The sequence below is a fragment of the Prionailurus bengalensis genome, chromosome B2, assembly GCF_016509475.1.
Source record: "Prionailurus bengalensis isolate Pbe53 chromosome B2, Fcat_Pben_1.1_paternal_pri, whole genome shotgun sequence".
Classification (NCBI taxonomy): domain Eukaryota; kingdom Metazoa; phylum Chordata; class Mammalia; order Carnivora; family Felidae; genus Prionailurus; species Prionailurus bengalensis.
Genome location: NC_057349.1, coordinates 38,249,517 through 38,277,453, shown reverse-complemented (window position 1 = coordinate 38,277,453; position 27,937 = coordinate 38,249,517). Strand labels below are relative to the sequence as shown.

Genomic DNA, 27,937 nt, shown 5'->3' with positions numbered 1-27,937 from the left:
GTAGCATACTCAGAACAGTGTTTGACATACGGCGAGTGTTCGATAAATATAAGCTGTCGTGGTAGCAATACACGATTTTTTTTTTTTATTATTGCTGTCAGTTAGCCTGACTCTTAAGACTCACTTCCTGCCAAAGTCGGATTCTGCACGGTCCAGTTCAAGGTAATTCAGTATAGGGAGGCTCATGCTCCATGGTCTGACGACCTGGGCTTACAGCACTGGCTCAGCCATTTTCCAGCGGTGTGCACTTGAGCAGGTGACCCGTATGCCTGAGCCTCAGTCTCTTCGTCTGTAACATGGGGATAATTATTCCCACCGAGAGCACCCGTACACGGAATCAAAGAGACCGTGCCTGTCAAGTGCCCAGCACGTGGTAGGTACTCCGTAAGTTGTATGCAGGATAGAAGCGGCCCGGTCTCCTTTCCACCTTGCGGTTTGTGCAGGATGCAAACAGGCCCCTTTGGGGGCTTGCGGAAAGAAGGAGAGGCTGGGGAGCAGGGACGCTTGCCTCGGTTTAATGAGGCTCTTTCATGTGCCCCGAGATCTCGCAGCCGGCCAGAGAGGTTGGCAGGCTGGCACTTCTCTGAAGAGCCGGGTAATGAGGGTGCAGAGCTGGGGAAGTGGAGTAAGGCAGCTTGACGTGGCTTCTCCAAATTAGTGCTGGGGCTCAGCGGGCAGCCGTGGTCCATCACGGACGAGGGGACATGCACCTGCAAAGAAGTGGTGCTGGGGGAGCTGAGGGGCTGGGGGCTGGAGATAAAAAGAGGTGCATTTGCTGACAACTCCAAGAAAGCAGAGATTGTGTTTCTTGCGTCGATACCAGCACCAGTGTCTTCCTCTTCCACACATACACACTCAACCCTCTGGGCCGTCACCCATGTACGCGGGTAGCAAGCCCGCCAGGCCCTCCCTGTCCCATCTGCAGAGTCTGCACTAGTCAGGAGAGCCTAAGGCTGCTGCAAATGGCTGCAAACACAGAAAGCCTCAAACGCAATCAAAGTTGATGTCTCGCTCTCCTGAGAGTCCAGGGCGGTAAACCGGGTTAGTCGGGAGGCCTTCTTAACCTGGAGATGCGGGCAGCAGCTTCCACCACCCCTCGGGCCTTGCTGTCAGCCGCCTGGTCGGGTCGGGTCACCACACCCCGAGTCTGGCCGCAGAAAGGAAAGAGAGCGCGGGGCAGGCAGTCCCTCTCGTTTAAGGCCTGGTTCGGGGCAGGGAACACATCCTGTTTGCCAGATTGTACCACTTGGAATCCCCTAACTGCAAGGGAGACGGGGGGGGGGGGGGGGGGGGGGGGGGGGGGGGGGGGGGGGGGGGGGGGGGGGGGGGGGGGGGGGGGGGGGGGAATGTAGTCCGGAGCGAGCCCAGGGAGGAGGGAGTGGGTCTGGTAGTCAGCTCGCAGGCTTTGCGCTGAGGCCCAGGCAGAGACTCAGGGTGTCTCCCATTTGTTCCCGGATGCCCCCAGTGCCCTTAACGGGAGCAGTTAGGAAAGAGCAGGCCTGGTCTGCAAATGACTCTGGGAGAGGTCACACGGGAGTCACCTCAGAAGTGTCAGGGGACATGCAAGAGTGTGTGAAGGGGGTGAGGCCTGGGCCACAGAGGGGCAGAGCAGTGACTAACATTGCCTGGGACCAGAACCCCTTACGTACTATATATATGTGAACACCCCCCCCCCCCCCCCCCCCCCACACACACACTCAGCTCTCAGATGGTACTGAGACACACAGACGTGTTCCACACACTTTGTTTCATACACGCACACACGTGCCCGCACTGACACACCCATACAGATCCCTAAAGGTTGCCAGGAGGCCACGCGGTGAGCCTCAAGGCTATAGAAAAATGCCTCTCTGGAAAGACCTCCGCAGGACCAGCCGGTGTCTGAGAGTCACCATTAGCCAGCCGTCATATTTAAATAAGATTCGCTTGCATTTGTCTAGACCTTAACATTTAACATAGCGCTCTTTCATTCACTCAATCGTAGGGTAAATATTTACTCAGCAGTGACTCTGGGCCAGATACCATGATTGACAGTGGGGATAGAAGTGAGTAAGACATAAGACGTGGCCCCTGGCCTCAAGGGAGCCAGGGAAGAGCTCTAAGGGAGGAATACAGGGAGGGTGCTGGGAGAGGAGGGCAGGGGCAGCTCTCGGTGGGGGGGGGGGGGGGGGTCAGACGTGACATCTGGGTCAGGCCTCAAGGGCCGTGGTCACCAGGTGGAGAAAGGCGATTTCCAGGAAGAGGGGCTTGCTAGAAGAAGGGGTCAAGGCAGCTTATGTGGGGAGTGGGGAGTCACTCAGAGAAAGTGGCAAAGTGCTTCCCGAAGCTGGAGTTTCCACGAGGTTAGGCCAAGATGTGCTGCCGCCGGCAGGAAGCCATGATGGTCTTTTCCCAAAGTGCAAGGGGAAAATGATAACAGGCAGAACATTCTCGTCATGGAAAGGTTACCTCCTGTGCCACATAGGATTCAGTCAGGATTTATTGAGAAGAATAAAGCACGCTTTAGATCTAAGAGGGAATTCAGTACAGGGGTTGGGCTACACAGGGGTTGGAATTGCTGGGGAGGGGTGTCAACAACAGGGCACAGTGAGGCACCCAGGGATTGGCTACAGCTACTACCACTCATCCACCCCCACCCAGTGGTGGGAAGCACTGGAGACGGAATGACCAGAACCTGAGATCCAAATCTATCTGGCATGAACCAGAACCCCAGGAGCTGGGATCACAGAGCAGGCTCAGGAACTGATGGGAAACCACCACCAGAGGCAGAAAAAGAGGAAGAAAGAGCTGGCATCTCCTGTTCCTCCCACCCTCCTTCCAGTGCCCCCATTGGCCAACTGCTCCTGGAAGTCCCGGGCCAAGGAGCCTGGGAACAGGCAAGGGAGCCTGGGAAATGTAGTTCCTTGCCACACAGAGTGGGGACAGGTGAAAGGAAGACAGACCTGACAGCAAATAGTGGAATAACTGGCATGCTCCTGTGATTCCCTCCTAAGCCTCCGGCATCAGCTGTAGACAACAGCTATAGATATGTCTGGCAGTATGAAGCTGAATGAACGAATGCCAAACGAATATTAATAGGGAAAAAGAAAAACAACCCAGGATCAGCCACTTACTCCTGTTTTGTTTTTCCTGGGTAAGTGCTTGGGGTTGCAGCCTTAAATTGTGCTTTAGAACACGCAAGCTTAGTTACATTTAATGTGTTGGGGCAACTTAACTTAAAAGAGCAATTCATGTTTTCTGCTAACAGAGATGTCGCTGGTTTCCGTGATGGAGAGAAATCTATGAGGATTTCAGCATGTGTCTTGTGCAAGGAGGGCTGTGACCTGATGGCTGTGCCAGATGTAGTGCGTGGCCTCTCCAGATCCCCTCTTCTATACTGCTGTGTGCCCTGGAAGGCTGACCAGTGTGCAGCCACGAGCCCCAGCTTTTGGTTGGGGTCAGCCAAAGAGAGCAACAGCAGAAGGTGGGGAGGAGGGAGGAGAGGAGGATACTTATTTGGCCGGTCCCCGTGCTGTAAGGTTGCCCCTGGCTGCCTCTGTCCCTCAACCAAATTTTCTATTCCAGTGTGTCGGCCCCAGAGGACATCTGGCAATGTGTGGAGACATCTTTGGTCATCACAACTGGAGATGCTACTCATGTCCAGTCAGTAGAGGCCAGGGATGCTGCAATCATCCTACAGTGCCCGCAACAGCCCCGAGAACAAAGAATTTTTGGCCCAAAGTGTCATCAGTGCCGAGGCTGAGAATCCCTACTCAGGATCAGTCCCTCTCAAGCTAGTCATAGTGAGGGATTTGCGCTGTTTCCCAATCTGTTGGAGACCAATGCTTTTATAAGAATGTAATGGAAATAAGTTATCACAAAAAATGATCATGCACGGGGATGTCACGCCGATGCCAAATTGCTAGAAAACTTTCATAATGCTTACTCTGAATTTCTGTACTCTCTGTTCGTGGACCTGTGGGCCACACACAGAGTAGCCCTGCTCAGCCTGCATGGGTCTTTCTCCTTCCTGGATCTGGTGACCTCCCCTTGATATGCTCAAGGCTAGATTGAGTAACAGCTTGGCTGCTATCAACCCTGGGTTATGACATGTTCCCTTGCGGTCCCCCATCCCCAAATCTACCCCTTTGTAATGAGGTCCTTGTAACATATCCCTCTGTGTGCCTTCTGCCCCTAAAGAACCCAGCTGATTCCGAGGTGTTTTCCTAAAGACCGTGGGCAGAGTCAGAGGGTGTGTGAACGGAAGGACAAGAGTGTGATGGGCAGTCCGGTTTGGGAGTCCAGCTCGGGAACTTGGCCTGTCTCTTGTAGGTCATGGGCAGCCCTTGAAGAATGTTTCAGTGGGCAAGGGGCATCTCCAGAGTTGTTTCAGATGGAGCACTCTGGGGATGGCGGTGCTGAGCATGGACTTTAAGGGAGCACGGGTGGAGGCAGGGAGGCCGTTTGGAGGCTGCTGCATTCAGGCACACCAGAGACGGTAGGACCTAAGCAAAAGTGTGTGTGTGGAGAGGGAAGGCAGGGAGAAGTCCAGAAGGAGAACCTGCCACCACAGTGCCCGTGGGGCATGGACAGCAGTGAAGGGGGACCCAGGCTCTCCACCTCTCACCGGGAGGATCGGCAGTTGATTGTGTTGTGGGGCATGAGCAGGTAGACAGGGCCACCCGAGGCAGAGATGAGTTCAGTTCTGTCACTAGAGTTTGAATAGTGCCCATTTCACATGACTTTCTCGCGCAGTTCATCTCCCTGACTGCCTGGGGTGGGAAGCAGTCTTGCTTAGAAGTGTGGGCTCTGAGTCCCCAAGGATCCAGATCTGGCCTCATTTCCACCACTCCCCCGAGGGAGGGGAAGCGACAACTGCTTAACGTCCCCCTTCCCTAAATTGGGAATGATGATAATGACTCCCTCCGGGGGCTGTCAGGAGGGTTAAGTGAGATAATGTGCGCAGACTTCCAGGCACAAGGTTAGTGTTCGGCAATTACCGTTTTTTTTGGCAAAGGCGGACTTGACTGCCAAGGCTATTTGGAGCCAGCTGGCTCTGGCTCTCCTGTAAGTAGACACACACACACACACACACACACACACACACACACAGGAACCAGGAGCTGCTTCCCTGCTCTTAATCCTGGAAGGTGGTCCCTTTCCTCCCGCCTTGTTGCTGACAGGCCAGTTAAGGTGCAAAGCTTTTCCAGCCCAACCCCTCATCCCTGGTGCCAAGGATCTGCCTCGCCCTATCGCACCTCTGTCAACAACACAGCCCTTTGGGGCCTCATCACCTTCTGATCTTGCCTGATTTGGGAAGCAGGGACTGGGGGGTGGTGGGGAGAGGCCAGGCAGGGTCCTGCCCAAAGTTGCCCTGAGGCCTCAGGAAAACAGGGCAGTGGCAGAATGGCTCAGTAGTCAGGAGTGGGGGCCCTGAGGCCCAACTGCCTGGTTCAGATCCCAGCACTGTCAGTTCCTAGCTGGGCGCCCTTGGGGAGGCAGCTTAACCTTTCTGTGCCTCTGGTTCTTGTCTGTCTAATGGAAATGACAATTGTTATTATGAGTATTAATCCCCTTAAAGATCTCAGAACAGTGCCTGGCACATAGTAAGCCAGCCCTCAGCGTTTTTCTTTATTATTAATCAGCAGTAGTGGTAGTCTGCTTTCCAGGAGGAGACAGCCAAACTCCGATAGGATTTCTGGGCTCATGGTCCATCCCCCGTGTCCTGGGATCGTTGCAAAGGTTGAATGCCATACTGAATGCGGAAACCCTGTCACACAACAGGTATTCAGTAAACGAGCTGGGCCATCCCCTCCTCGAATGGACGTGCTCTTACATCACTCATGTCCCAGCAAGGTGCTGGGTGGCGCGAATTTGGAGCCAAATGCTAGCTGTATATGTTTGCCTCTTACCTCAGCACCTCTTCCTCCCTGTCTGCAGAGTAAGGATCGCAGGAGTGGCCGCCTTGGAGAGTTGCTGTAGGACTAAGGGAGTTAATAGAAAATAGGGCCTGGCCTACAGTTGACACGTAGTGTTGGCTCTTACTGTCGTCTGTGTTCTGGGTGTATATAGCTCCGGCCTCTCCAACTTACATCATTAGCTTCGAGGGGAAGCGAAGTGGGGCCTGTGTGGCCCTGGTCACATAGGACTCCTTGGGCTCTGCCCAGTGGGTGGCCCAGTAGACCAGAGATCCTATTGGAGGAGGAGTGTGAGCCCCGGTGGTGTTCTGGGCGCTGCTCCAAGGAAGGGGTGGCTGACAGGCCACAGGCTGGGGCGGGCTTTTCAGTGAGATGAGGAAAAATGCCCCCATGTTTATCACATGGTAAGGAGCAAGCCCAGACTATGGGCCTAGAAACTAGTGTTAAAGGCCAGTGGCCCCTCCTAGCAGTCCTAGCTGTGTGACTTCAGGCCAGTCACTTCACCTCTCTGAGTCTTGGCCATTCCTCCTCTGTCATGACAGCACCAGTCCCTACCCTCACAGGGTTGCCGTGATGCCTAGGTGAAACAGATAGACCTAAGGGGCTGGCCTGTAGGCCTGGCAATTACGCAACTCCCCCTCCCCCCCCCCCCCCCCCCCCCCCCCCCCCCCCCCCCCCCCCCCCCCCCCCCCCCCCCCCCACCCCCTACCTCTTATAGCTATGGGCCAGGGGCGGGGCTGGGGACAAAGTTTCCTCCCCTGTGGCTTCCCCATCAGCAGAGCAGGCTGGGAGAATGAGGAGGGAGGCAACGGCCTCTGGGGCTGCCCACTGACGGGATGTCAATAAATGCCTGTCAGCTCTGATCCTGCATGCCGAGTTCCCTGGTGGAAGTTTTCAGGCTCCGGTATTTCATATTTGAGATCTCAATTAAGCTGCCTGGCTCTGGTTTGAGGGGTTGACGGGTGCTGATGGAGCCCTTGAGTAGTAGGGGACTGGAGAACAGAGGGCCCTTTGGGAGGAGGGGCGGTGGGAAAGGCAGAGAGGGACGTGGCCCCTCCAGGCCGAGGTGAATCTCTCTGCAGGAGTGTTTATGGGGTGACACAGGCATGGTCTTCCGAGATGTCACAAGGCCTGATACCCAGTCAGGGCCTTAGAGATCAGGGTGTACCTCCAGGCTGCCGGAGGGGCCAGGCGGGAGAGGCCCAGGAGAGTGGACGGGCCCCAGCATGGGACACTGCTGCCCCACCAGAGCCTCCCAGAGCCGAAGGACCAAACAGGCCTCCCCAAGCAGAGAATCTCTTTCCAGGTCTCTCTGGATGAGGCTGGCCCGCTATGCCCATGACGCAGGAATCATCCCTTCTCTCTGGGAAGCAGAATCGCCCTCCCATCTTCAACGTCGCGTGGTGCCCCTCACCTCTGTCAACACCCTCTCCCGCTTCCAGTTCTCTTCTGCTTAGACCCTTTCTATCCGGTTTGCAGCGGCAAGCATTCTCCCTGAACAGCGCAGGCCCAGGGAGGGGCTCTGGCAGTGTGGATGAATCTCCAGGACACAAAAAGGGGTGGAGTCCCCGGCGGGCTCCAGCAGGGCCAGGGTGGGCCTGGCGCCCACCACCTCCCAGAGTCTGAGGGAACCATGAAGTCAGGCTGGGGGAGGGGGCTCCCTTGGTTTAGTCTCTGCTTCTGCAGACTTTAACCTCTCTGCCTCTCCGTGTCTCTCCCTCTGCCCCTCCCGTGTTTCCTCTCCCATCTCTTTCCCCGAGGCGTCCCCCTTCTTCTCTGTACCTCCATCTCTTAACCACCCTCCACACCCCTCGCCTTTGTATTTCTACACCTGGTCTGCGTGTGCACCTCTCGCTGACCCCTCTACCCCCGAAACTCTGTCACTGCCTTTTTCACCGCCGCCCCCCCGTCCCTCTCTGGCTCCTTATCTGCACCCCTCACCTCCCATCTCTCGGACTCCTTCACCACTTCCTGTCCACTTCCTGTCACCTGCCCTCCCTTCCTTTTCCTGTCTCTTCACCTGTCCCTCTCTCCTCTGCTCCACCTCATTCCCTCTGTGTCCCTGTGTCTGTCTCTCCCTCCCCCTGCCTCTCCTGTCCTCATCACTCTCTCTATTACCGCCTCTGCCGACCCTCACCGTCCTCCCCCTCTGCGTCCACCCACCCAGGATGATCCCAGCCTCCAACAAGGCCTTCGTGGTCAACAACCTGGTGTCAGGAACCGGCTACGACCTGTGCGTGCTGGCCATGTGGGACGACACGGCCACGACGCTCACAGCCACCAACATCGTGGGCTGCGCCCAGTTCTTCACCAAGGCTGACTACCCACAGTGCCAGTCGATGCACAGCCAGATCCTGGGTGGCACCATGATCCTGGTCATCGGCGGCATCATCGTGGCCACACTCCTGGTCTTCATCGTCATCCTCATGGTGCGCTACAAGGTCTGCAACCAGGAGGCCCCGGGCAAGCTGGCAGCTGCTGCGGTCAGCAACGTGCACTCGCAGACCAACGGGGCCCCGCCGCCCCCTCTGGCCAGCGCGCCCAGCGGGGCGCCGGTGCCGGGGCCACCCAAGGTGGTGGTGCGCAACGAGCTCGTGCACTTCAGTGCCAGCCTGGCCCGAGGCAGCGACTCCTCTTCCTCCAGCTCCCTGGGCAGCGGGGAGGCTGCAGGGTTGGGACGGGGTCCCTGGAGGCTCCCCCCGCCTGCTCCCCGCCCCAAGCCCAACCTTGACCGCCTGATGGGGGCCTTTGCCTCCCTGGACCTCAAGAGTCAGAGAAAGGAGGAGCTGCTGGACTCCAGGACTCCGGGCGGGAGAGGGTCTGGGACATCGGCCAGGGGCCACCACTCGGACCGAGAGCCGCTGCTGGGGCCGCCTGCGGCCCGGGCCAGGAGCCTGCTCCCCTTGCCCCTGGAGGGCAAGGCTAAGCGCAGCCACTCCTTCGACATGGGGGACTTTGCCGCTGCGGCTGCGGCAGCCGGAGGGGTCGCCCCTGGTGGCTACAGCCCCCCTCGGAGGGTCTCGAACATCTGGACAAAGCGCAGCCTCTCTGTCAACGGCATGCTCTTGCCCTTTGAGGAGAGTGACCTGGTGGGGGCCCGGGGAACATTTGGCAGCTCCGAGTGGGTGATGGAGAGCACGGTGTAGGCCCGTGGGGTGGGAGGTGGGGGGGGGGAGGCTCCTCCTCTCACCCTTGCAGGGTGGATAAAGGGGAAAGAATCTATACTGGCAAGTCTTTGTGGAGTTTCCATGGTGATGTTTACATCCAGGGACAGTCTCGTCTCCCTGTCAACGCCCCCACCACCACCCACACCCCCTTCCAGGCCTGTCCCCCCCCCCACCCACCCAGCCGGGGTGTGCTCAGGGAAAGCGGACTCGATCGCTAAAATGTCGGACTGAGCCCTGAGTGTTTGGAAAGGCGGACTCCCTCCTTTCTAATCACGAATGTAGCGTGTAAGCAAGCGGCTTTGGATTGCTTATGGCTCCAGTGTTGTTTTTATTCCTCAACTTATTTTTCCCACTTCCCAGACTCCTCCTCTTCATTCACACAGATCACGGAGAATTTACTCTTCGTGCGAGAGCGGGTTCCCAGCAGCCCTGGTAGTGGGAGATTATCTACTGTCAGTTGACAAGAGAAGGGAGCGATTCTGGTCCCACACTTGTTTGGAAGGAAGACTAGGGCATCCCCTGCTCAGACTCCTCGTTATTCCCAACCACCTGAGCACTGGGGAGGGATGGGCCCCCACCGCCATGCCTGACCCAGCTTCCTCTGCTAAACATGATGCCCCACAGCCATCACATCAGCTTAAGCCAGAAGGTTAACTTCTAGGACTTATGTGTGGGAAAGGGAGAAGGGCTTTATGAGGCCTAAGGGCATAAAGGATGTTAACCTTTGGAATTGCTTTAGGATTTTTACCTCTTTCAGGGGAAGCTGGGACAGAAAGTCCCCATGAGCCTGTGACAGGCCAAGAGGGTTTCTGAGGAAAGCAGAGTGGGATGGCCAAAGGAGCATTGGACTTGGAGTCCAGTGCTCTCCATTCGGGTTCTGGAGCCACCACCGGAGAACCAGCTGATCATACTGGGCAAGACCCTTTTTCTCTTTGGACCTCAGTCTCTTAATTCGCAAAATACCAGCTCTTGGGATTCCCTTTAAGTTCTAAGGACAAATGAACTCTTCCATGCCTCTAGATGTTATGGTTTCCAGATCAGCAGTACCAACAGCACAAGCTGGTAGAGCCTCGCTATGCTTCCCCCTGGACACAGAGGAAGTCTTCTAGAGGTTTTGGAGGGGGAGAATCTGAATCTTTTTAGGATGGTAGCGTTTTGAAGTTTGAAGAGGTGTTTGCAAACATCTCATCCTTAGCCCTCTCTCCCTTTCCCCCAGAGCATAAAGGACTTGCCCAAGGTCACACAGTGAGTTAGTGACCAAGCCAGGGCAGGTGCCAAGGCCACTTCCTGGGGTGGTGTTTGCGATTCATTATGCTGTCTACACCCTGGCTCGGGCATTTCTGTGTCCAGAGTCCATCCCTTGTCTGTCCCTGAGGAAGGTGGCTCAGGGTGGCACATGGGGGGACGCCTTTCCTGGATGACATCCTTGAGGATGATCCATCCGTGGAAATGACATATGGCGATGGGAAGGGTACATGGGCTCCTTTCCACAAGGGGCATTAACCTCCACACCCCAGACCATGTCAAGAGGGGGCAGAGGACATATGGCCACGGAGATACTGCATGAGAAGCATCTCGAGGGCTTTCTCCTACATCTCTGTCTCTCCTGCTCTCCATCTTTCAGGTCTCTCCTCATTGCCAACATACTACCTCTCCCTCGGTCTCCCCAACCCATCCTTTGCTCTTCTGAGTCTCTGCCATTGATCTTTAGCCTCTTTTGTTCTTCTCCCTTCTTCCACTTGCCAACCACACCACATACAACATCCAGGTGAGTCCCCTTCTGCTGAAGGGTTCTAATAGGCTCAGACCCGGAGCTGATCTGGCAGCCCCCAAACCCACCTGGAACACACAAGGAGCTGGTGGGGAACTGTCTATGCAGGATTGCCTTCTGGCTCCAGCCCAGGAGCCTCCAAATCCCTTGTCTTTGTCCTTCTCCACTGACTCAGATCCCTCCTGCCTCCTCTCTCCTCCCTTCTACTCTCCTGTCTTCATACTTGTCCTTCCTGTGACTCTCTGCCTTCCCTAGTCCCTTTCTGGTCCTGACAAAGTCATTAACAGCCCAGGCCAGTCTCTTCCCGAGACAAGTTAATTTTCCAGGCCAGTCCCGGGGCCAGAGCACATGTCTTCCCCCATCACGGTGGCAACCACAAAATTGGGTGACTAGAAAGGAAATCTCTCCTTCCCTCCCTCTTCCCCTGCCCGAGTTTTTCTTCTCTCCTTTTTCTCTCTGAACCTTTCTTCTTCAGTCTTTCTAAATGTAGCCATTGAGGAATTGAGCCCAAATACCACCTTTCTTTTTGCCTTTGGGTTCAGACACCCAGAGGGAAAATGGTGGACACCGGAAGAGGAGGAACCAACTGTCTACTCCTGTCAGTGACCCCAAGCTCTGTCGTGACATGATATGTACTTGCACTTCTGTTTGTCATGTTTCTGACTGGGGCATTTGGAAAGCAACATCCCTGTGGTCAGAATATAAATGCCAACTTTCTTTGCTTAAAAAAAATGTACAGTAAAATGTACAGTCTAAAAAAACAAAACCAACCACACTTCTTGGGAGAGAGAAAAAAAAGAACATTCTCATATCTGTGAATGTCTGCTGTTCATTTCTCTGGAAACTGCGGTTTTCCGAAGGTGGCTTTGAAGTGACATTTTCTCTTGCACCTGTGTTTATTACTGCCTGGTGGGAGCCTGCTCCCTGCCAAGTTCGTGTATACGATGGGAGCCTTCTGAAATAAGAGAGAATGGGGTCGTCCTTCTGAAATAAAGAATGGTAGAGGGATCTGGAGTGAAGCTCCAGGCGAAGAAGGAATGGTCCGTCCGCAGCTATTCTGACTGTCCCACCTGGTACCTCTCTGTATCTCAAATACCAGCCCTGCCTCCTTTTTCCTGTACTGTGGCCACCACCACACTTAGCCACCAGGGGTGGACAGGTCCCTCCACCCATTTGGTTGAGCCCTGAATGACACTTTTTCAAAAGGGTCTTTTCCTGGGAAACTGGAACAAGGAACCAAAGCATAAACTCAAAGTATAAAAACGAATAAACTTCTGGAACACAGCTTCCCAACCCTAGCTTCATCTAATGGCTAGATTAGCACTGTCAGATAGGAATACGGTGTGATCCACAGTCATTTTAAATTTTCCAGTAGTTGCATTAAAGCAAGTATAAAGAAACCGGTGAAATTAATTGTCATAATATATTTTAGCTAATCCAATATTTCCCAAATATTATTATCTCAATGTGTAATCACTATAAAATTATAAATATGACATTTAAGTTTAGTTCCCCACCACCACCACCAAAGTTTTGGAAATCTAGTATGTTTTTTACACTCAGAACACATCTCAGTTCAGACTAGCCATGTGTAAAGTGCTTGAGGGCCACCTGTGACTAGTACTGGTCACCATATTGGACAGTCCAACTGGACATATAATGATCGACTTTCAAGCACAGCTTTGGGAAGGGGAAGGAAACTAACAGTTATTAAGCACCTACAGTTTCCAGGTACTGTGTTGGTACTTGACAGGCATTTCTTACTGAAGCTTCCCAAAGTAGGTATTATTATGCTGATTTTACAGATGAAGGGCCTGAGCCCCAGAGGGGTTAAATAACTTGCCCAAGGTCACACAGTAAGTCTGGCTGAAAAGCCTTCGCTCTTCCCATATCATCGCACTGCCTCACCTGTTCTCTCTTCCTCCCTTCAATCCGTTATAGATTATATTTTAGAATGATGGAAGTACTCAGATTTACCGCCTAATCTGGAAGCAATTGGTTTGGCCTCCATGTCTGGTAAAATTCTCAGAATGTTGACTCCAGGCAAAGGTCCCTTTGTTAAGTGGTTTCCTCTGAATTCGCACTGGCCTTTCTGGCCCTTCTTGGCCTGTAATGCATTCCCTCCCCTGGCCAGGAAGATCCCCCCAGGCTTCAGAAGGTCTTGCTCAGATCATCCTTGTGATCACCCCTTCTCCTGCCCTGGTGATGTCTAGGAGGTCCCTTGCTTAATAACCTTCTACCTCCAGTCTCACCTAGTCCCCTCTGCCCTGAAAGCCTGTTAACTTCATCCTAAAATAGAAAGCCTCACAACAGCTCACTCCAATGACCACACCCATCTTCCCACCTCTTCCTCTTCCTAAACTCTTAGTCCCTACCAGGAGAATGGCTTACCCACCCAGATCCTTCTTCCTGATTGAGAAAAGCTTCAGTTCTCTGATCTTTTGGAAAGAAGAGGTAGCCCAACCTAGTTCTTAAGCTTTCTGACCAATAGTCCAACCCCCCTTTCCCCAAATTCTTTTTTTTTAATGTTTGTTTATTGGGGCTCCAGTGTGGCTCAGCCGGTTGAGTATCCAACTTTGGCTCAGGTCCTGATCCCACAGTTTGTGAGTTCGAGTCCTGTATCAGTCTCACTGCTGTCAGCAAAGAGCTCACTTCCAATCCCATGTCTCCCTCTTTCTGTCCCTCCCTTGTTCATGCTCTCTCTCTCTCTCTCTCTCAAAACTAAATAAAACATTAAAAAATAATAAAATAAAATAAAATAAAATGTTTATTTATTTTGAGAGTGAGAGAATGCGCCCATGCACCAGTAGGGGAGGGGCAGAGAAAGAGGGAGAGAGAGAATCCCAAGCAGACTCCGAGATGTCAGCACAGAGCCCGATGTGGAGCTAGATCTCACCAACCGGGAGATCATGACCTGAGCAGAAATCAAGAGTCTGACACTTAACTGACTGAGCCACCCAGACACCCCTCCCCAAATTCTTGATAATGATGCATTCTTCAGTTTCCCCTCAAAGGAGATGCTTTCATTTTGCCATCATAACACTGTTGAAATTCCAAGAGAAATGACACACACTTTTTTTTTTTTAAGGGATATAATTTCCAGCCAGGTAAAAGGAAGGTCATTGTCTCAGATTTTCTCCTTCCAACACCAGTAATAACTTCTCTCCCACAGTCTGTAGGTACCGAATTTTCCTAAGCAGGGCCTGAGTCCTTCTGTGTCTTCTATTCTCTGTTGTCTGTCTGTCTGCAGTGAGGGTCTGAGCCAGGCGGGGCTTCCTCTGTTCTCGCCGCCATTGTGATAGCTACAAATTGCTGCTGGTAAAATCGACACCCTTCTTCAAAAGACAAGACTTGGCAGACAGCGGGCGAAAACCCAACGCATGGTTTTAAATAGCACACCTCGATCCTCAAACCCAGCCGCTCCCTGCGATGCGGTTGGCAGCAGGAAGTTTGTTGTGACAAGGCTTCTCACGGGTAAATACCTGAGGTTGCTACCTTTGCGTAATAGAATCAGACCCATCCATGTTGCTCTCCCAACACCTAAAAGGAACACGGCTCCCTTCACAGTTTAAAAATACCTGTTTTTGCCTTAAACCCAAGATCTTAGTGATCTGATCTTCTGTGATCTATTTAAGTTTTCCCACCTCACAGCTGGTCAGTGTTTTACTACAAGACTCAGGGTTTCCCTTCCTTGCAGCCTCTGGCAGAGGGAATTGCTATGTTTCCCAACGGACCGCAGAGGGGAGCCCGCCTTTATGTCTCAAGCTACCCTGTGATGCCCATCATGGCCATTTAGCATCTTCTGACGGGCACAGCCATCTTGCCCCGTGGCCTCATTTTGGACACTTGGCATCTTTCTGCAGCTCACCAACTCTAGGCAAATGGGTGCAGATTTCAGGCTCCTGCCTGGCTATTTTCTTGTTCTTGTTGGGATCATTGAGCCTCTGGTTCCTTCAGCCAGCAGTCGAATGTGAGCGAGAGCCAGGATTCTGGGCCCGCATCTGGAGTCTCTGTGGGGCTGGGGCAAGAGAGATCTGATTCTCTAATCCCTTTCTGAGCTGCCGGTGCCTCCTGCAGGCACCCGCTTGGTTTCTTAGTGATGAGGGGGTGAAGCTGGAATTTCACCCATCTCCATGGGATCCCCAAACCCATCTGGTCCACAGCCAGTCAGCCCACTGACCAGCCTCCCACGGCCTCAGGCCGCTCTGTCCAGCTGCCCATTTGGTTAAGTGACGATGAGCACACCCCCTCTTCTTTTACCACCTCCTCTGTACCATGTGTTCATGGGTGCTCCCTGGCACACCCAGCAGCGAGTCTAGCATTTATACACGTTGCGGGAGTGAGATATTTTCCCTGGACATCCCCTATGCTGTATTCAAGATAGCCCCTGTTCCTTGAACCGTTGTTACCTCTGCTAGCTGAACTTCCTGATGCTGTTCCCACGTTGGGAAGAAAAACCTCAGAGCCTCACACCTCCATCACCGACTGGGTACGTCCTGATACAAAGCAGGTGTCTCATTCACTGTCTGAGAAGGAATATTATGAAGAAGGAGTTGAGATCTCAGTTACACCCAGTAATCCCTGTTACATACTTTCCACCCATTCCTTTGGGGATATCTGGAGGATTACAATTCTGCCTGTCTACCGAGGATGGGCCCATTGCCTTACCTACCCAGACTAATTACGGGAAAGTTTTATCCCTTCATTAAGTTGACACAAGGTTAGCATTTTCCAAGTGGATATTGAACTGCAAAATTAAATTGCTAATAATAGCCGACATTATTGAGATTTTCCTATGTGCCATGCACTGTTCTAAGAGTTTTTTTTTAATATAATCTCAATTTATCATCAAAACAACACAGTGAAGTAGGTATTATTATTAACATTTCTGTTGGAGAAGCTAAGGTAGAGAGGGGTTAAATATCTTGCCCAACATCACATAGTTAAGTGAGTGGCAGAGCTGGATAAACATTCAATAAATGGATTTGTACCGAAGTTACCTGCAGAGCTGCAGAGGTGAATAGAAACACAGTTTGCTGGGTTTCATCTCAAAGGCCCGAACCCTGGCATGTGAACCTTGAATTCAAGAAGACTGAACCCAGCAGAAAAAGTGAGAGAGGTGGAGAAATCAGTGCTGCATGCGTTCAACATGCATTTGCTGACCTGCTGTGTGCCCCACACTGTGCCTGGTTTTAAAAGAAAGCAAAATAAAAGTAAAGGACACTGTGCATGCCCTTGAGGGCCTTCTATGTTTCCCTGAGGGGCAGGGACATGAGCTAGTTTCTGGATCTCTGATTTTACAAGATGGGTCTGTTTTCATTTATTTTAAGATAATGTATAGCTTCGGGGAACCCACTATCCAGGAGGTGATGGATGGATGAATGGATGGACGGATTGGCCAGAACCACATGCCCAAGGTGGCACTTCTGGCTGGAAGCGTTAGCTAGATTTTAAGTTCCAAAGGAACTTGACATGGCGGGGGGTGGGGAGGGGGGGCGCGGGAGGGTGACTGGCTCTGTGCCAAACAGGTGCCCAGTCAGGACTGAAATCCTGTGTCTTATCAAGCAGGGGTGGAAGGAGGCAAGTGGCTCTCACGGGAGCTTTTAAACAGGGATGGGGGGCAGGATGGAGAGAACAAAGAGAGGCAGTTGCAGAGAACTGGGTGTGGGGGTCCTGAGTAACCCAAGGCAAGTACAATTCCATTCTGTGGGAGTAGCTGGATTCAGAGCCATTTCTTGGTTCTAGTTTCCTTTCTGGTAAAGTACCAATGGTAAGTATGGACTTTGGTAAGTACACCTCAGAAGTACTGTGTAGTTCTATAGATCACACTTGAGATTGGCTATTATCATAGCCATTATTATTAATGATATGCATCATTGAAAACATTAGTATAAATTACAGAGAATTAGTGATGATATTAGGTATCTCAGACTCAGAGAATCTCAGGGCTGCCAGAGCCATCAGACGCCATCCACTTGAGCCTCCCTCGATGGGTATTAGAATCTTCTGTTCGATATCCATGGAAACTGTTATTAATCTTATTACAAGCAAGACTGTGCATGATGAATTTCAGAATTCACCCCGGCAGGAAGTGGCTCCCTGTACTCCAATCAGATCAAGGCCCGATGGTTATGGCTCTGTGTTCCTGGTGGGCCTTGCGGAGCCATCATTCCTGCCTTCATAAGAAATCCAGAGGCCAGACAGAAAGCAGCTGTGGCCAGAATAGTGGTAGGAAACTGGGTAGAGAGCCGGGAACTTAGCTGGGAAAATCTCGGAGGGGGAGATGCTGTCCCCTTGACAAATCAGCCCTGGTCTCCATGACACTGAGAAAAGGCAGGAGGCAAGAAAGGGGCAGGAAACACATGGGAGCCTCTGCAGCCCCTAATGCTCCTTCATGTTCCAAGATCCTCAGTCCCAACAGCAGCAAGGAGGACCTGAAAAATCTCTGACCTCACCCCTGGGCTCCCTCACTTATCACTTCCCCAATCCCTGCTCACTCTTTATCCTTGTTCCAAGTCTGGCATAAAAGCCAAAATCTAACAATGGGACTCTGGAATGACATAAAGGCTACCACCAAGTCCTCCCAGCCACCTTCTCCATTTCTCTGGGTTAACAGACATTTTCTCTTATAAGATGTAAATGCTCATGGGAAGACTCTGCCAGATGCCAGGTAAATCACCTAGGGACAGTACTTGAGTTAGGGGTGAGTTCTTCCCAATGGGATGGTAGGAGGACCTGAAGCAGCCCACTGACCAGCCCTTTCCACCTCTCCTTAACATACAGGTCCCCTCCAGCACAAACATGGTCCCCTCCAGCACAAACATTCTTCCTCCCCACTGGAAGGAATTTTAGAGAAATACTCCACCTCATCCAGCAGTGGATGGCTCGGCAGGCCCCTTGGGTAGAGCTGACACTTCACAGTTACTTGAGGGAGAAGTGAGGTACAGCAGAACATGTGGCTGGGGATAGGGTGACCCCCACGCAAAGAGCCTGGCTTCCATGATGAAGGTAAATGGAGAGGACTGTGGGTCACTGCAGAGGGAGGATGTGGGGAGGGCCCCAACAGCCATCAAGTAAAGGAGTCTAATTCTTCCTTGATCCTCACATTTTTTGCAGGGTTCTGATGAGACTCTGCCTTCTGAGGAATCCTGCAAACAGGGTTAGGTTAGTTCAGCCTTGGCCAGTATCATTAGGGAAGCAGAGCTTGGGACTTTTCTGGGACTTTTCCTCTTGAGCTCTAGAGCCCTCCATCTCCCCTGAGGTATGGAAAATGGAGATTTGTGCCAGGTATGAGAAAACAAGATACTCTTGCCTGAGCCCCTCCGCCTTTGGTTTGGGGTAGAAAACAAGATGGAGGGGGCTGAGACAAGAGTATCTGATTCCAGGGGTGGTCAACTGGGCTTTCTTCCCTACATCCAGACTTGTTTGCAGAGTGGTGGGGGAGAAAGCCAAGTGGAGACATTTGAATACATACAGTCCACAGCAGGGCTAGAGAGGTTGTACAGCATCCCGCTGTTTCAAGTAAATTCTTTCAGATGGATTACCATGACTTCCATTCCTTTTTTTAAGTTGATTTATTTATTTTGAGAGAGAGAGACAGGCAGAGACAGAATCCCAAGCAGACTCTGAACTACCAGCGTGGAGCCCTACTCAGGGCTCTAACTCACGAACCATGAGATCATGACCTGAGCCAAAATTAAGAGCTGGATGCTTAACCAACTGAGCCACCCAGACGCCCCATGCCTTCCATTCCTTACCCCCAAACTCAGATTTACACATCACTGCTTTCCCCAGTTTACAGCTTTTCCAACCTGAAGATGTAAGTTATTTATTTGGGATTTTTTTTCCAAGTTCTTATAGAGCTTATCGAGCAGAAGGGGTTCTCAAATGAAACCTTCAGACCCCAGCAATGGTGTTCCCATCACACCATACCCTCCCCCCACCACACACACACTCACTCGGCCATTACAGTGATGCCCACCTGTTGCAGAAAATAGAAGTGAAGGCTGAGAAGGCAGCCAGAGAAAGAAAAGAAAATATCCACACAGCAAGAGAACAACCAAGTCTGGGAGAGATACAGAAGGATATAGGGCTCTTGAGAGTTGCAGTATGAGTCTGGGAAGGGTGGCTCTTCCAGGAATGTTCCATGAGCATGAAGATCTCTCAGCCCTCCAGTCCCACCCTGGGTGGGATAAGGTCAGAAACCGCTATTGGCTAAGCAAAGGAAGGGGGGAGGTGAGAGGGATCAGGCAAGCATGAGTAAGGAAGAGGTGAGGGGCAGAAAGGAAAACTTGGGAGGACAAAGCTGTATAGGTCCAGCTCATCTCCCATCCACATCTAGAAGAGGGCACAGAGCAAAGGCCTGGGATGGGCCTCCACCTGGAGTGTCCCTGTAGGCCCACTCCCTAGTGAAGCCAGGAGGCAAGCAGGGGGCCCCCTGAATCTGAGGTCCTTTTCGGGATTTGAGCGTTTGTGCTGTATATGTTTTGATGCTCTTTTTGTTCCCTGTGGGAAGGCAAAGACTCCTGACCCAATATAGGAACAGAGGCCCATTGGGACATCAAAGCTTAGTGAAGGAGGAAAGGGTTGGCTTCTCCATGAACACTAGAGGCTCTAAGGCATAGCCCCACCATCAAATCCACTTGTCTCTTCTGGGTCTTCATGAAGGGATGGACACCAAATGACTGGAGAATGGCTGAGGGTGATGAGCCCCTGGCCTTCCAGATTATTCCAGGGTAAATTTATTGAGGGGAGAGCTGTTGCACAGAAGAACAGAAGTGTTTCAGAAAGTTTTACAGACTCTGAGTTGGCCTTGAAGTAGCTAGGGAAGGGCAGACTCAGGACTCTCCCTTCTTGGTTGTGAGGCACCATAGATAGCAAAGTTCTTCGCAGAACACAAAGGACTGTGCAAGCAGGGAAGAGGGAACTCATCTTACTTGCCAAACAGAGGAATAAGCATCCATGTGCTATTTCTTATAATCCTCACCCATGACACACAGGTTGGATCACCCATTTTACCACCTAGAAAACTGAGACTCAGAGAGGATAAACCACATGCTGGAGGTCATAGAACTAGTTAGGGGAAGAGCTGGGTAATCAGTCAATCACTGGAGGTGCCCCAAAGTTACCTAACAACAGCAAAGGACATTAGAATCTCAGTGAATCATCTGGAAGGATGATGCGAGCCACAGGGGTTAAAAGAGGACATGTAACATTAAAAAATGGAAGACATGGAGAAATCTATTGGACAGATATTTAATGCCTTCTCTGTGTCTGTCCCAGTGCCTGTGTGATGAAAAGTAGAAGGCTGTCCTCAAAGTCCTTAAACATCCTGACAAACTGAGTGAGGCCTATTGGCTTTTTTGTTCTTGCTTTCTCAAATGTGGGGGCTGGAGAGAGGAGTAAGCCAGCAGGCCCAATGGGGCAAGTGCACTGCATACCCTCTCCTTCAAGGGAGTGGAGTCTTTTTCAGTATTCTCATCTGTAAAATGGCCATGGCGTCTCTCTACCTCCAAGGATTTCTGTGTTTGTAAATCACAGAGCTCTATGTTGATACACAAATAACCCAGAGCATTTGAGAAATCACCAATTCATGATGATTAACGACATGGATCAATGATAACACTGTTATAAATTACAGAACACTAATGATTATGTGGGTATTAGGCCCAGAGTCTTGGGGCTGGAAAGATCAGAGGTCTCCAAGTAAGCCCTCCTCTGTTCATCAATATCCCTGCCAGGTGGTTATTCTGATTACAAATGATTCCATACTTTTAATTTATAAGTCCTCCAAGGACAAGAACACATGAACTCATTCCCTGTGCTCCGACGAACCCAGTGCTTAATGATTATGGCTCTAGCTTTGTACAGACTCCACCATTCCCGCTCCTTAGGAGACCCCTGAGTCTTTACTGAAGACAACTCCCAGAATATTCTGTGGTCATCACTGGAGTAGAAAAGCACAGAGAAAGGGCCCCAATGTGGGGAGTCTTAGGGATTGTTCCCTTGCCAGATCAGCTCTTGTCTCCGTGGCATGTGCGAAAACAAGACAGGAAGGGGGGCAGGGCACTGGGTGACATCCGAAGCCCCAGCAAGTGAATGTTTTTTTTTTTGCAACGACTTTCACTACCAACTGTGAGATCCAGCAAAGCTGCCCACCACCTGCCAGGTACACAACCCAGGCCACTGACAGGATGCCTGTACTCTTGGGTCCCCACTCTGAAGACAACCCCCTCTCACCAGTAATTTCTTATTAATTCTCCCATTATCCTTAATCAAGGACTAGGAGAATGAAGTTTCAAAACAGTAATGAAATCCCAGGACCTCAATATGAATCACTATTTAGCCCCTTCCACATCCTTCCTAATGGCCTGACATTCTGGCAGATAAATTTGTCCCTTTGGTTCTTGCCCCATTACCATGTAGAAGCTCAAAGAAAACCCTGCCGGGTGTCTAGCAAATCGACTGGTGTCAGGTCCCTCCCTGACATACTGAGGAGCATTCTTCAGAGGAAAGGGGGAAGAGCCAGGGATATCCCTCAAAATCCCACCCACCCCCAGCCTCCCCTCATTGCCCACGTGTCTGTGGCACAAGTACCATGCACCTGTTTGGATGGAAAGGAAAAAAAGGACCATCCAAATCTCCTGAACCCGCACACCAATCACGAGTCCTGACAGTCAAGGTCGTGAAGCCTTTATTGAATCTGTCTACCTGACCTGAGGTCTGCGGGGCTCAGTCACCTCTGCGTGACTGGCCAGGCCCCTTGACCCCACAGGCCTTCACGGAAGGGCGGTTTGAGGAACAAGATAATGCACAAAAGAGGGAGGATATACTCATGTGAAGAGCCAAGTTTCCGTGTTGATGGTAAGTGGAAGAGCCTTTGGGTCTGAGCTGAGCTCTGAGGAGGGCAAGGGACCCATCCTTTTCACTGCTACAAACGCCTACAGCGGGGTTCCTGCTCACACCCGGCCCTCTCTCCTGAGGAATCCTGTGAGCCTTGACTTTGAAGGAACCTTAACCCCCGAGGGCTGTGTCTTCTCCTGCCGCCTGGACCAAGCTCAGATCTCCTCAGTGAAGGGAGAGTACTCAGTACCCTGAGGGGGAAACGGGTGTGGGCAATGCATGGACCAAGAAAAGAGCCCCAGGTCCTGCTCGCAGACCCTTTTCCAGATAGCTAACACTGGGGTGAAGCCTGGGAAGGCAGGAGCCTGGGAAGGTCCTGCTGGGATGGGACTCTTGGAAGGTGACTTTCTAGTGGCTAGATGACCGCGTGCACAAATAGCCTCCACACTCTTGGTTATGCTTGACTGATGATCGTGGGCAGTGACCAGTCCTGTGAAAGCAAAAGGAAATGAGAGGAAACTTGATACACAGAGAGGCGGCCAAGTTAAAACTGCAAGCAGTGTGTGCCACACCTGTTTTCAAAAGACACTCCCATTCGCGTGGAGGTTCTGACTTAGGCGTTACTATAACGTCGCGTTTCAGGTGAGAGCAAATTTCGCAAAGGGTTCCCTGTTCCCCCCACCCCGCCCCCGCATCCCGAGCTTAGATGGGAGCCCCTGGCCCTTGCAGAGGAGGTCTCCTGACCCCAAGCTTCCACCCCTCACGCTGGGAAGGGAGGTGAGAAACGGAACATCCCTCAAAACCCGGGGGGAGCCAGCCTACGAGAGGAGAGGGGCGGCCGGGACACTCACCCCGGCGCCGGGGAACACGGGGCACGGGGCCGGGCGGGGCAGGGCGGCTCCGCTAGGCTAGTCCGGGTCCTCGGAGTCCTGCGCTCTTTCATGGCCTGCAGGCGGCGAGTCCTCCTGAAGGGAGAATGGAATCCTGCCACGGGAGACCAAACACAGAGGTAGAGGGAGAAAAGGGGGCGGAGTTGCAAGGGTGAGCCCGAGGCGAGGGGAGGGGCTCAGCCCTGCAGCGCGGGAGCCACGCCCTGAGGGGACAGAGCTGTGGCCCTGGGGACGCCAAGGCCGCAACTTCTGCAACCAACCTGAGGTAAGGGAGGGGGCGCCCAGTTCCCCACATCCTGGGTCTCGGGGTTTTTCCTGCATCCTTAAGGCAGTTCTGATCTTCCCTGGATAGGGAGAGTGCGCATAAGCCGGGTTGTCATCTAAGAAGTCAACTCAGAGCGGTCGCGGAGAAACTGAACCAAGGGCTGCCCGAAATTAACCGCCAACTGCCGGTCTCAAGCCGTTGGCCACGCCCACCGCCCCTCCCCCGCAGCCCTCCTCCAATCAGAGGCCAAGCTCCTCCCCCTGCCCGCTCCCGCTCCCCCGAAACTCCGCAACCTGCCAAAGGTCCTGGGTTTGGCAGTTTGCGGACCAGTGTAGGTGGGGGAGGGCCTGGAATCCGCGGAGCGCGGGGACTGCCTAGGAGCCTTGGCCCTTGGAACAGGTGGTAGCAGGGTGGAAGGGGACGGAGCCCCTGGGCCTCCTGCTTTATATTTACCAGGCCGTGGAATCCCAGGATTTCTGTGCTTCCTGAGTTCTTACTTCCCTTTTATCTTACCTCAGAGGAAAGCACCATCCAGAAGGCACTTGGCCTGAGGTCTCACAAGAGTTAGAGGCACAACTGCAATTCAGACCCTACTAAGGCCAATTTCTGACATTTTCCACCCAACCAAAGACCCTCTACTAGAGAGAAACGCTTGACCGGGCTCATCCAGCTCATGGGGCCTCAGAACCCTGAAGAAAGCTTTGCCATTGTCTCCTGCTTCCCCTGTCCCCTTCTGCAAGGCCTGGGGGACCAGGTTCTCACTCAGACCCGCAGAGGCTGGTTGGAGGGGAGCTCGTCTGTTAATATTTCCTGGGCACTTATTTTGAAAGACTCCCTCCTGGAAAGTTCAACATGCATCATCATACCTGAGCATCCCAGATTCCTTTGTAAAAAATTGACAGAATTCACATAAGGTTCACCATTTTAAAGTGTACAATTCAATGGCTTTTATTACATTCACACTGTTGTGCAACCATTACCACTATTGAATTCCAGAACATTTTGTCACTCCCCGCAAAAGAAGCCCCATAGAAGCCAAGCGGTCACTCCGTATTCTTTGCTTTAGCCTAGAGCAACACGTAAGCCGTTTTCTGTTTTGACGGATTTACCTCTTCTGGACACTTCGTGTGAACAGGATCACACAACATATGATCTTTTGTGTCTGGCTGTCTTTTACCTAGTATAGTGTTTTCAAGGTTTCTCCATGGTGTAGCATGTACTAGTACTTCATTCTTTTTAAGGCTAAAGAATACTCCCCTGCATGATTACACCTTATTTTGTTTATCCATTCCCGTCGATGGACTTTTGGGTTGTTTCCACTCTTTGATTTTCATGACTAACTCTGCTATAAACATTTGTGTACGCGTTTTTTTGTTTGAATGTATGTTTTCAGTTTTTTTGGATATATGCTTGGGAGTGGAATTGCTGGGTCATATGGCAATTCCGCATTTAACTTTTTTTGAGGGATTGCCAAAATGCTTTCCACAGTGGCTACACCATTTTACCTTCCTACCAGCGATGCATGAAAGTTCAGGTTTCTCCTCATCAATGCTGGTTATTTTCATTAAAAAAAAAAGTTTATAGCCATCCTAATAGGTGTGAAGTGGTATTGCACGGTGGTTTTGATTTGCATTTCCTTTGTTGTTGTTTGTTTGTTGCATGGCTTTTCTGAGCTAGTTTTGTAGTTTGTATCCTATGACAGTTTGTCATGTGTGGCCACTAAAGTCTGTTCTGTTAGATTTATGGTCAGCTAGTGATTTCACAGAAATTTCCTTAAATACTTGGAACTAAAAACAACAACAACAACAACAAAAAAAAACAAAACCTCCCAGTCTTAGTGGATGGTGCGTGTGTGCATGTGTGTGTGTATGTGTGTTGGGACATGTATTCAACACTCAGCTAGACAATTTACAACTGTATCTCAGCCTTTGCTTCCTGCTTGTGCAGAGCCTGAAGATTAGTCAGAGATAAGAGCTTAGGGCCTTCTCAGGTCTTTTCTGAGCCCTGGGTATTTGCATGGCTTTCTGGATTCCCAGAAATGTGTGGCAGCATTCCAAAATCCTTATTCTCATTCCCTAGCGTTTCTCTTCCAGGCTTTTAAGTTAGACTATTGTTTTCCCCAACTGTTATTCCCTGCCTGAGGAAGCAGCAGCTAACACATTTGACTTTAAGTATTTTTGACAAATTCTCCCTGGGTAGCTGCTTCAACCCTGGGATCATTCTGAGGTAGATGAAATAAAGTCAGCTGTTTGAGACAGCTCTTCCAGGAGTCACCAGACAGGTCAAAACAAAAACCACAACTGTTTGCGAATAAGGTCTTTTCTGTTCCCTCTGGTTCCAGGTATATACTGGGAATACCAACTGTTGCCTTCAGGTCACTACCAAGTTGGGGAGTGGGAGATGGTACCAGGTAGGTTAAAATATCTTATTTATCGAGGCTCATGTGTTTTTCTTGAATAATCATTCCTGTGCTTGCTGTATGACATTGATTAGATTCCCCAAAATGTTGATTCTCACAGTTTTTGCCAGATTATTCATTGCTTCTGTGGAGGAACAGATTTCTGGAGTTCCATACTCCACCATTTTTGCCGACATCACACTCCCTATATCCATTTTAGGTAACTACTCATTAGGAGCTAAGTTCCCGAGAAGTTTAGTAACTTGCCCATGTTGTATCCAGTAACACGAAGAAAAAGGATTTGGAAACAGATCATCTGACTCTAGAGTCTGTTATATCCAATTGTAGCATTTGTCCACTCATTCAAGAATATCAATAATTCTACATCTACTAAGTGCTAGGTATAGTTCTAGAAATTCAAGATTACCTCATAGTACAAAATAGCAACTATTCGGGTCCCTGAGAACTTGTACTTTTATGGAAGGAAGGTCATGACAGACATTTGATAGATATTTGATATTAGAACTTCAGAAGTGCTATGGAATAAAGAAATTGAGATATTTATTTTATATAAGGACTGTTATGGGAGTGGGGTGTGTATAATTTTTTAACATTTATTTTGTCTTGGTTGCAAATTTTATAGAAAAGTTGCAACAGTAGTACATGAATTCCTATATATGCTAAAACAGATCTATTCATGGTGAACATTTTGCTACATTTGCTTTATCTCTCTCTCATTTGATAGTAAGTTGTATTACATTGTGCCTGTTTACTCCTTCATAATTAATTATTTCCTAAGAATTAGGAAATTCTCTTATACAAGCACGGGGTAGTTATCAATAAGGAAAGTTAGCATCTATACAATAGTATTATATAATCAACAACTTATATCCTGAATCTAAATTATGCTATGTCCTCTCATTTGACTTATTATCATGTACATTCTTTATCTGTGGTAATAGTCTTTGTTCTGAAATCTACTTAGTTTCATAGTGGTATAGGTACTCCGGCTTCCTTTGGATTAGTATTAGCACTGTTTATCTTTCCCCATTTCTTTACCTTTTTAAAATTTTTTAAATGTTTATTTATTCAGAGAGAGAGATAGAGAGCAAGTGAGGGAGGGGCAGAGAGATCCAGAGACAGAGAATCCCAAGCTGGCTCCACACTGTCCGTGCAGAGCCTGACACAGGGCTTGAAACCGCAAGCCACGAGACTATGACCCAAGTGGAAACCAAGAGTCAGACATTTTAACCAACTGAGCCACCCAGATGCCCCTTCCCATTTCTTTGCCTCAACTTATCTGTATCTTTATATTTAAAGCAAGTTTTGTGTAGGCAGCAGTAGTGGGGATTTCTTTTTTATGCATTTGAGCAATCTCTGCCTTTTTATTGGAGTGTTTAAACCATTTACATGTAATGAGTTATTGATATGGTTAGGTGTAAGTATATCATCTTGCAGTTTGATTTCTATCTGTTCCATGTCTGTGATTTTTATTTTCCTCTTTATGTTGCTTTATTTTAAAGTATTTGAACATTTTACTCCATTTTCTCTTTTGTTGGCTTACTATCTACAGTTCTTTGTTTTTGCCATTTTAGTGGTTGTTTTAGGATTTATAGTACACATCATTAACTTGTTACAATTTACTTTCAAGTGATTCTATACTACATCATATATATTATAGGAATCAACTTCTCCATAGTGTATTTTCATTTCATCTCCTAGTAGCCTTTATGCTATCTATGCCATACAGTTCACTTTTACATATATTATAAACTCCACACTACAATGTTTTCTCTTAAATGTAACTAACTTTAAAGGGATTTAAATAATAAGAATAAAATCCTACATATTTATCCATAAAGCTACCATTTTCAGTGCTGTTTATTCCTTTGTGAAATTTTATATTTCCATCTGGTATAATTTTCCTCTGCCTGAAGGATTTCTTTTAACAAATCTTGTAATGTGGTTCTACAGGCATGAATTCTTTCAACCTCTGCATGCCTAAAAATCATATTTATTTGCATTAGTTTTTGAAAGATGCTTTCACTGGGGATTGAATACTAGGTTGACAGTTTACTTCTTTTAGTACTTTCAAGATGTTTCACAGTCTTCTTACTTGCATTGTTTCTCACTAGAAATCTTCTAGCACACTTGTCTTTTTTTCTTCTTCATGTAAGGTGTATTTTTCTCCGGTTGCTTTTAAGGGTTTCTCTACCACTGGTTTTGAGTAATTTTATTATGATTTGGCTTAGAGTGGTTTTCTTCGTGTTTCTTGTGCTTAGAGTTTGTTAACCATCTTGAGTATGTGAGTTAGTTTTTATCATGTTTTGAGTATTTTAAGCTAATATTTCTTCAGGTTTTTTTTTTGTATGTCCCTTTTCTATCCTTTCCTTTGGGGATTCCAATTATAGATATAGTAGGCAGCGTGAAGTTGTGCTACTGTTCACTGATACTCTTTTCATTTTCTTTTTTATTACGATTTTTTCTGTGTATTTCATTTTAGATTGTTTCCATTGCTGTCTTAAATTCACTAATCTTTTCTTCTTTAGTGTCTGATCTGTTGTTAATCCTACCCAGTGTGACTTTCACATCAAGCATTGTAGTTTTCCTCTCTAGCTGTTCAATTTGGGTCTTTTTTTTTTTTTTTTTGCATCTTGTGTCTCTCTACTAACTTTTTGAACATATGGATTACAGTTATAATAACTAT

General features: G+C 49.9%; 1 protein-coding gene and 1 long non-coding RNA gene across 2 annotated transcripts in view; one reads left to right on the top strand and one right to left on the bottom strand.

The window, feature by feature from the left end:
• Positions 1 to 11,646, top strand: part of LRFN2 (leucine rich repeat and fibronectin type III domain containing 2) — a 42,454-nt gene extending 30,808 nt beyond the window's left edge. Inside the window, exon 2 of the mRNA XM_043591321.1 lies at positions 8,065 to 11,646. Coding sequence (XP_043447256.1) covers positions 8,065 to 9,043 — 979 coding nt within the window. The 3' untranslated portion in view covers positions 9,044 to 11,646. The remainder of the gene's footprint in view (positions 1 to 8,064) is intronic.
• A 9,865-nt stretch (positions 11,647 to 21,511) lies between these two features.
• Positions 21,512 to 23,020, bottom strand: LOC122489487. The gene is made up of 3 exons (XR_006298925.1): positions 22,828 to 23,020; positions 22,529 to 22,661; positions 21,512 to 22,167 (listed from the first exon to the last, which is right to left on the bottom strand). It is a non-coding gene; the product is annotated as an uncharacterized LOC122489487 (long non-coding RNA).
• Between the last annotated feature and the right edge of the window lie 4,917 nt (positions 23,021 to 27,937).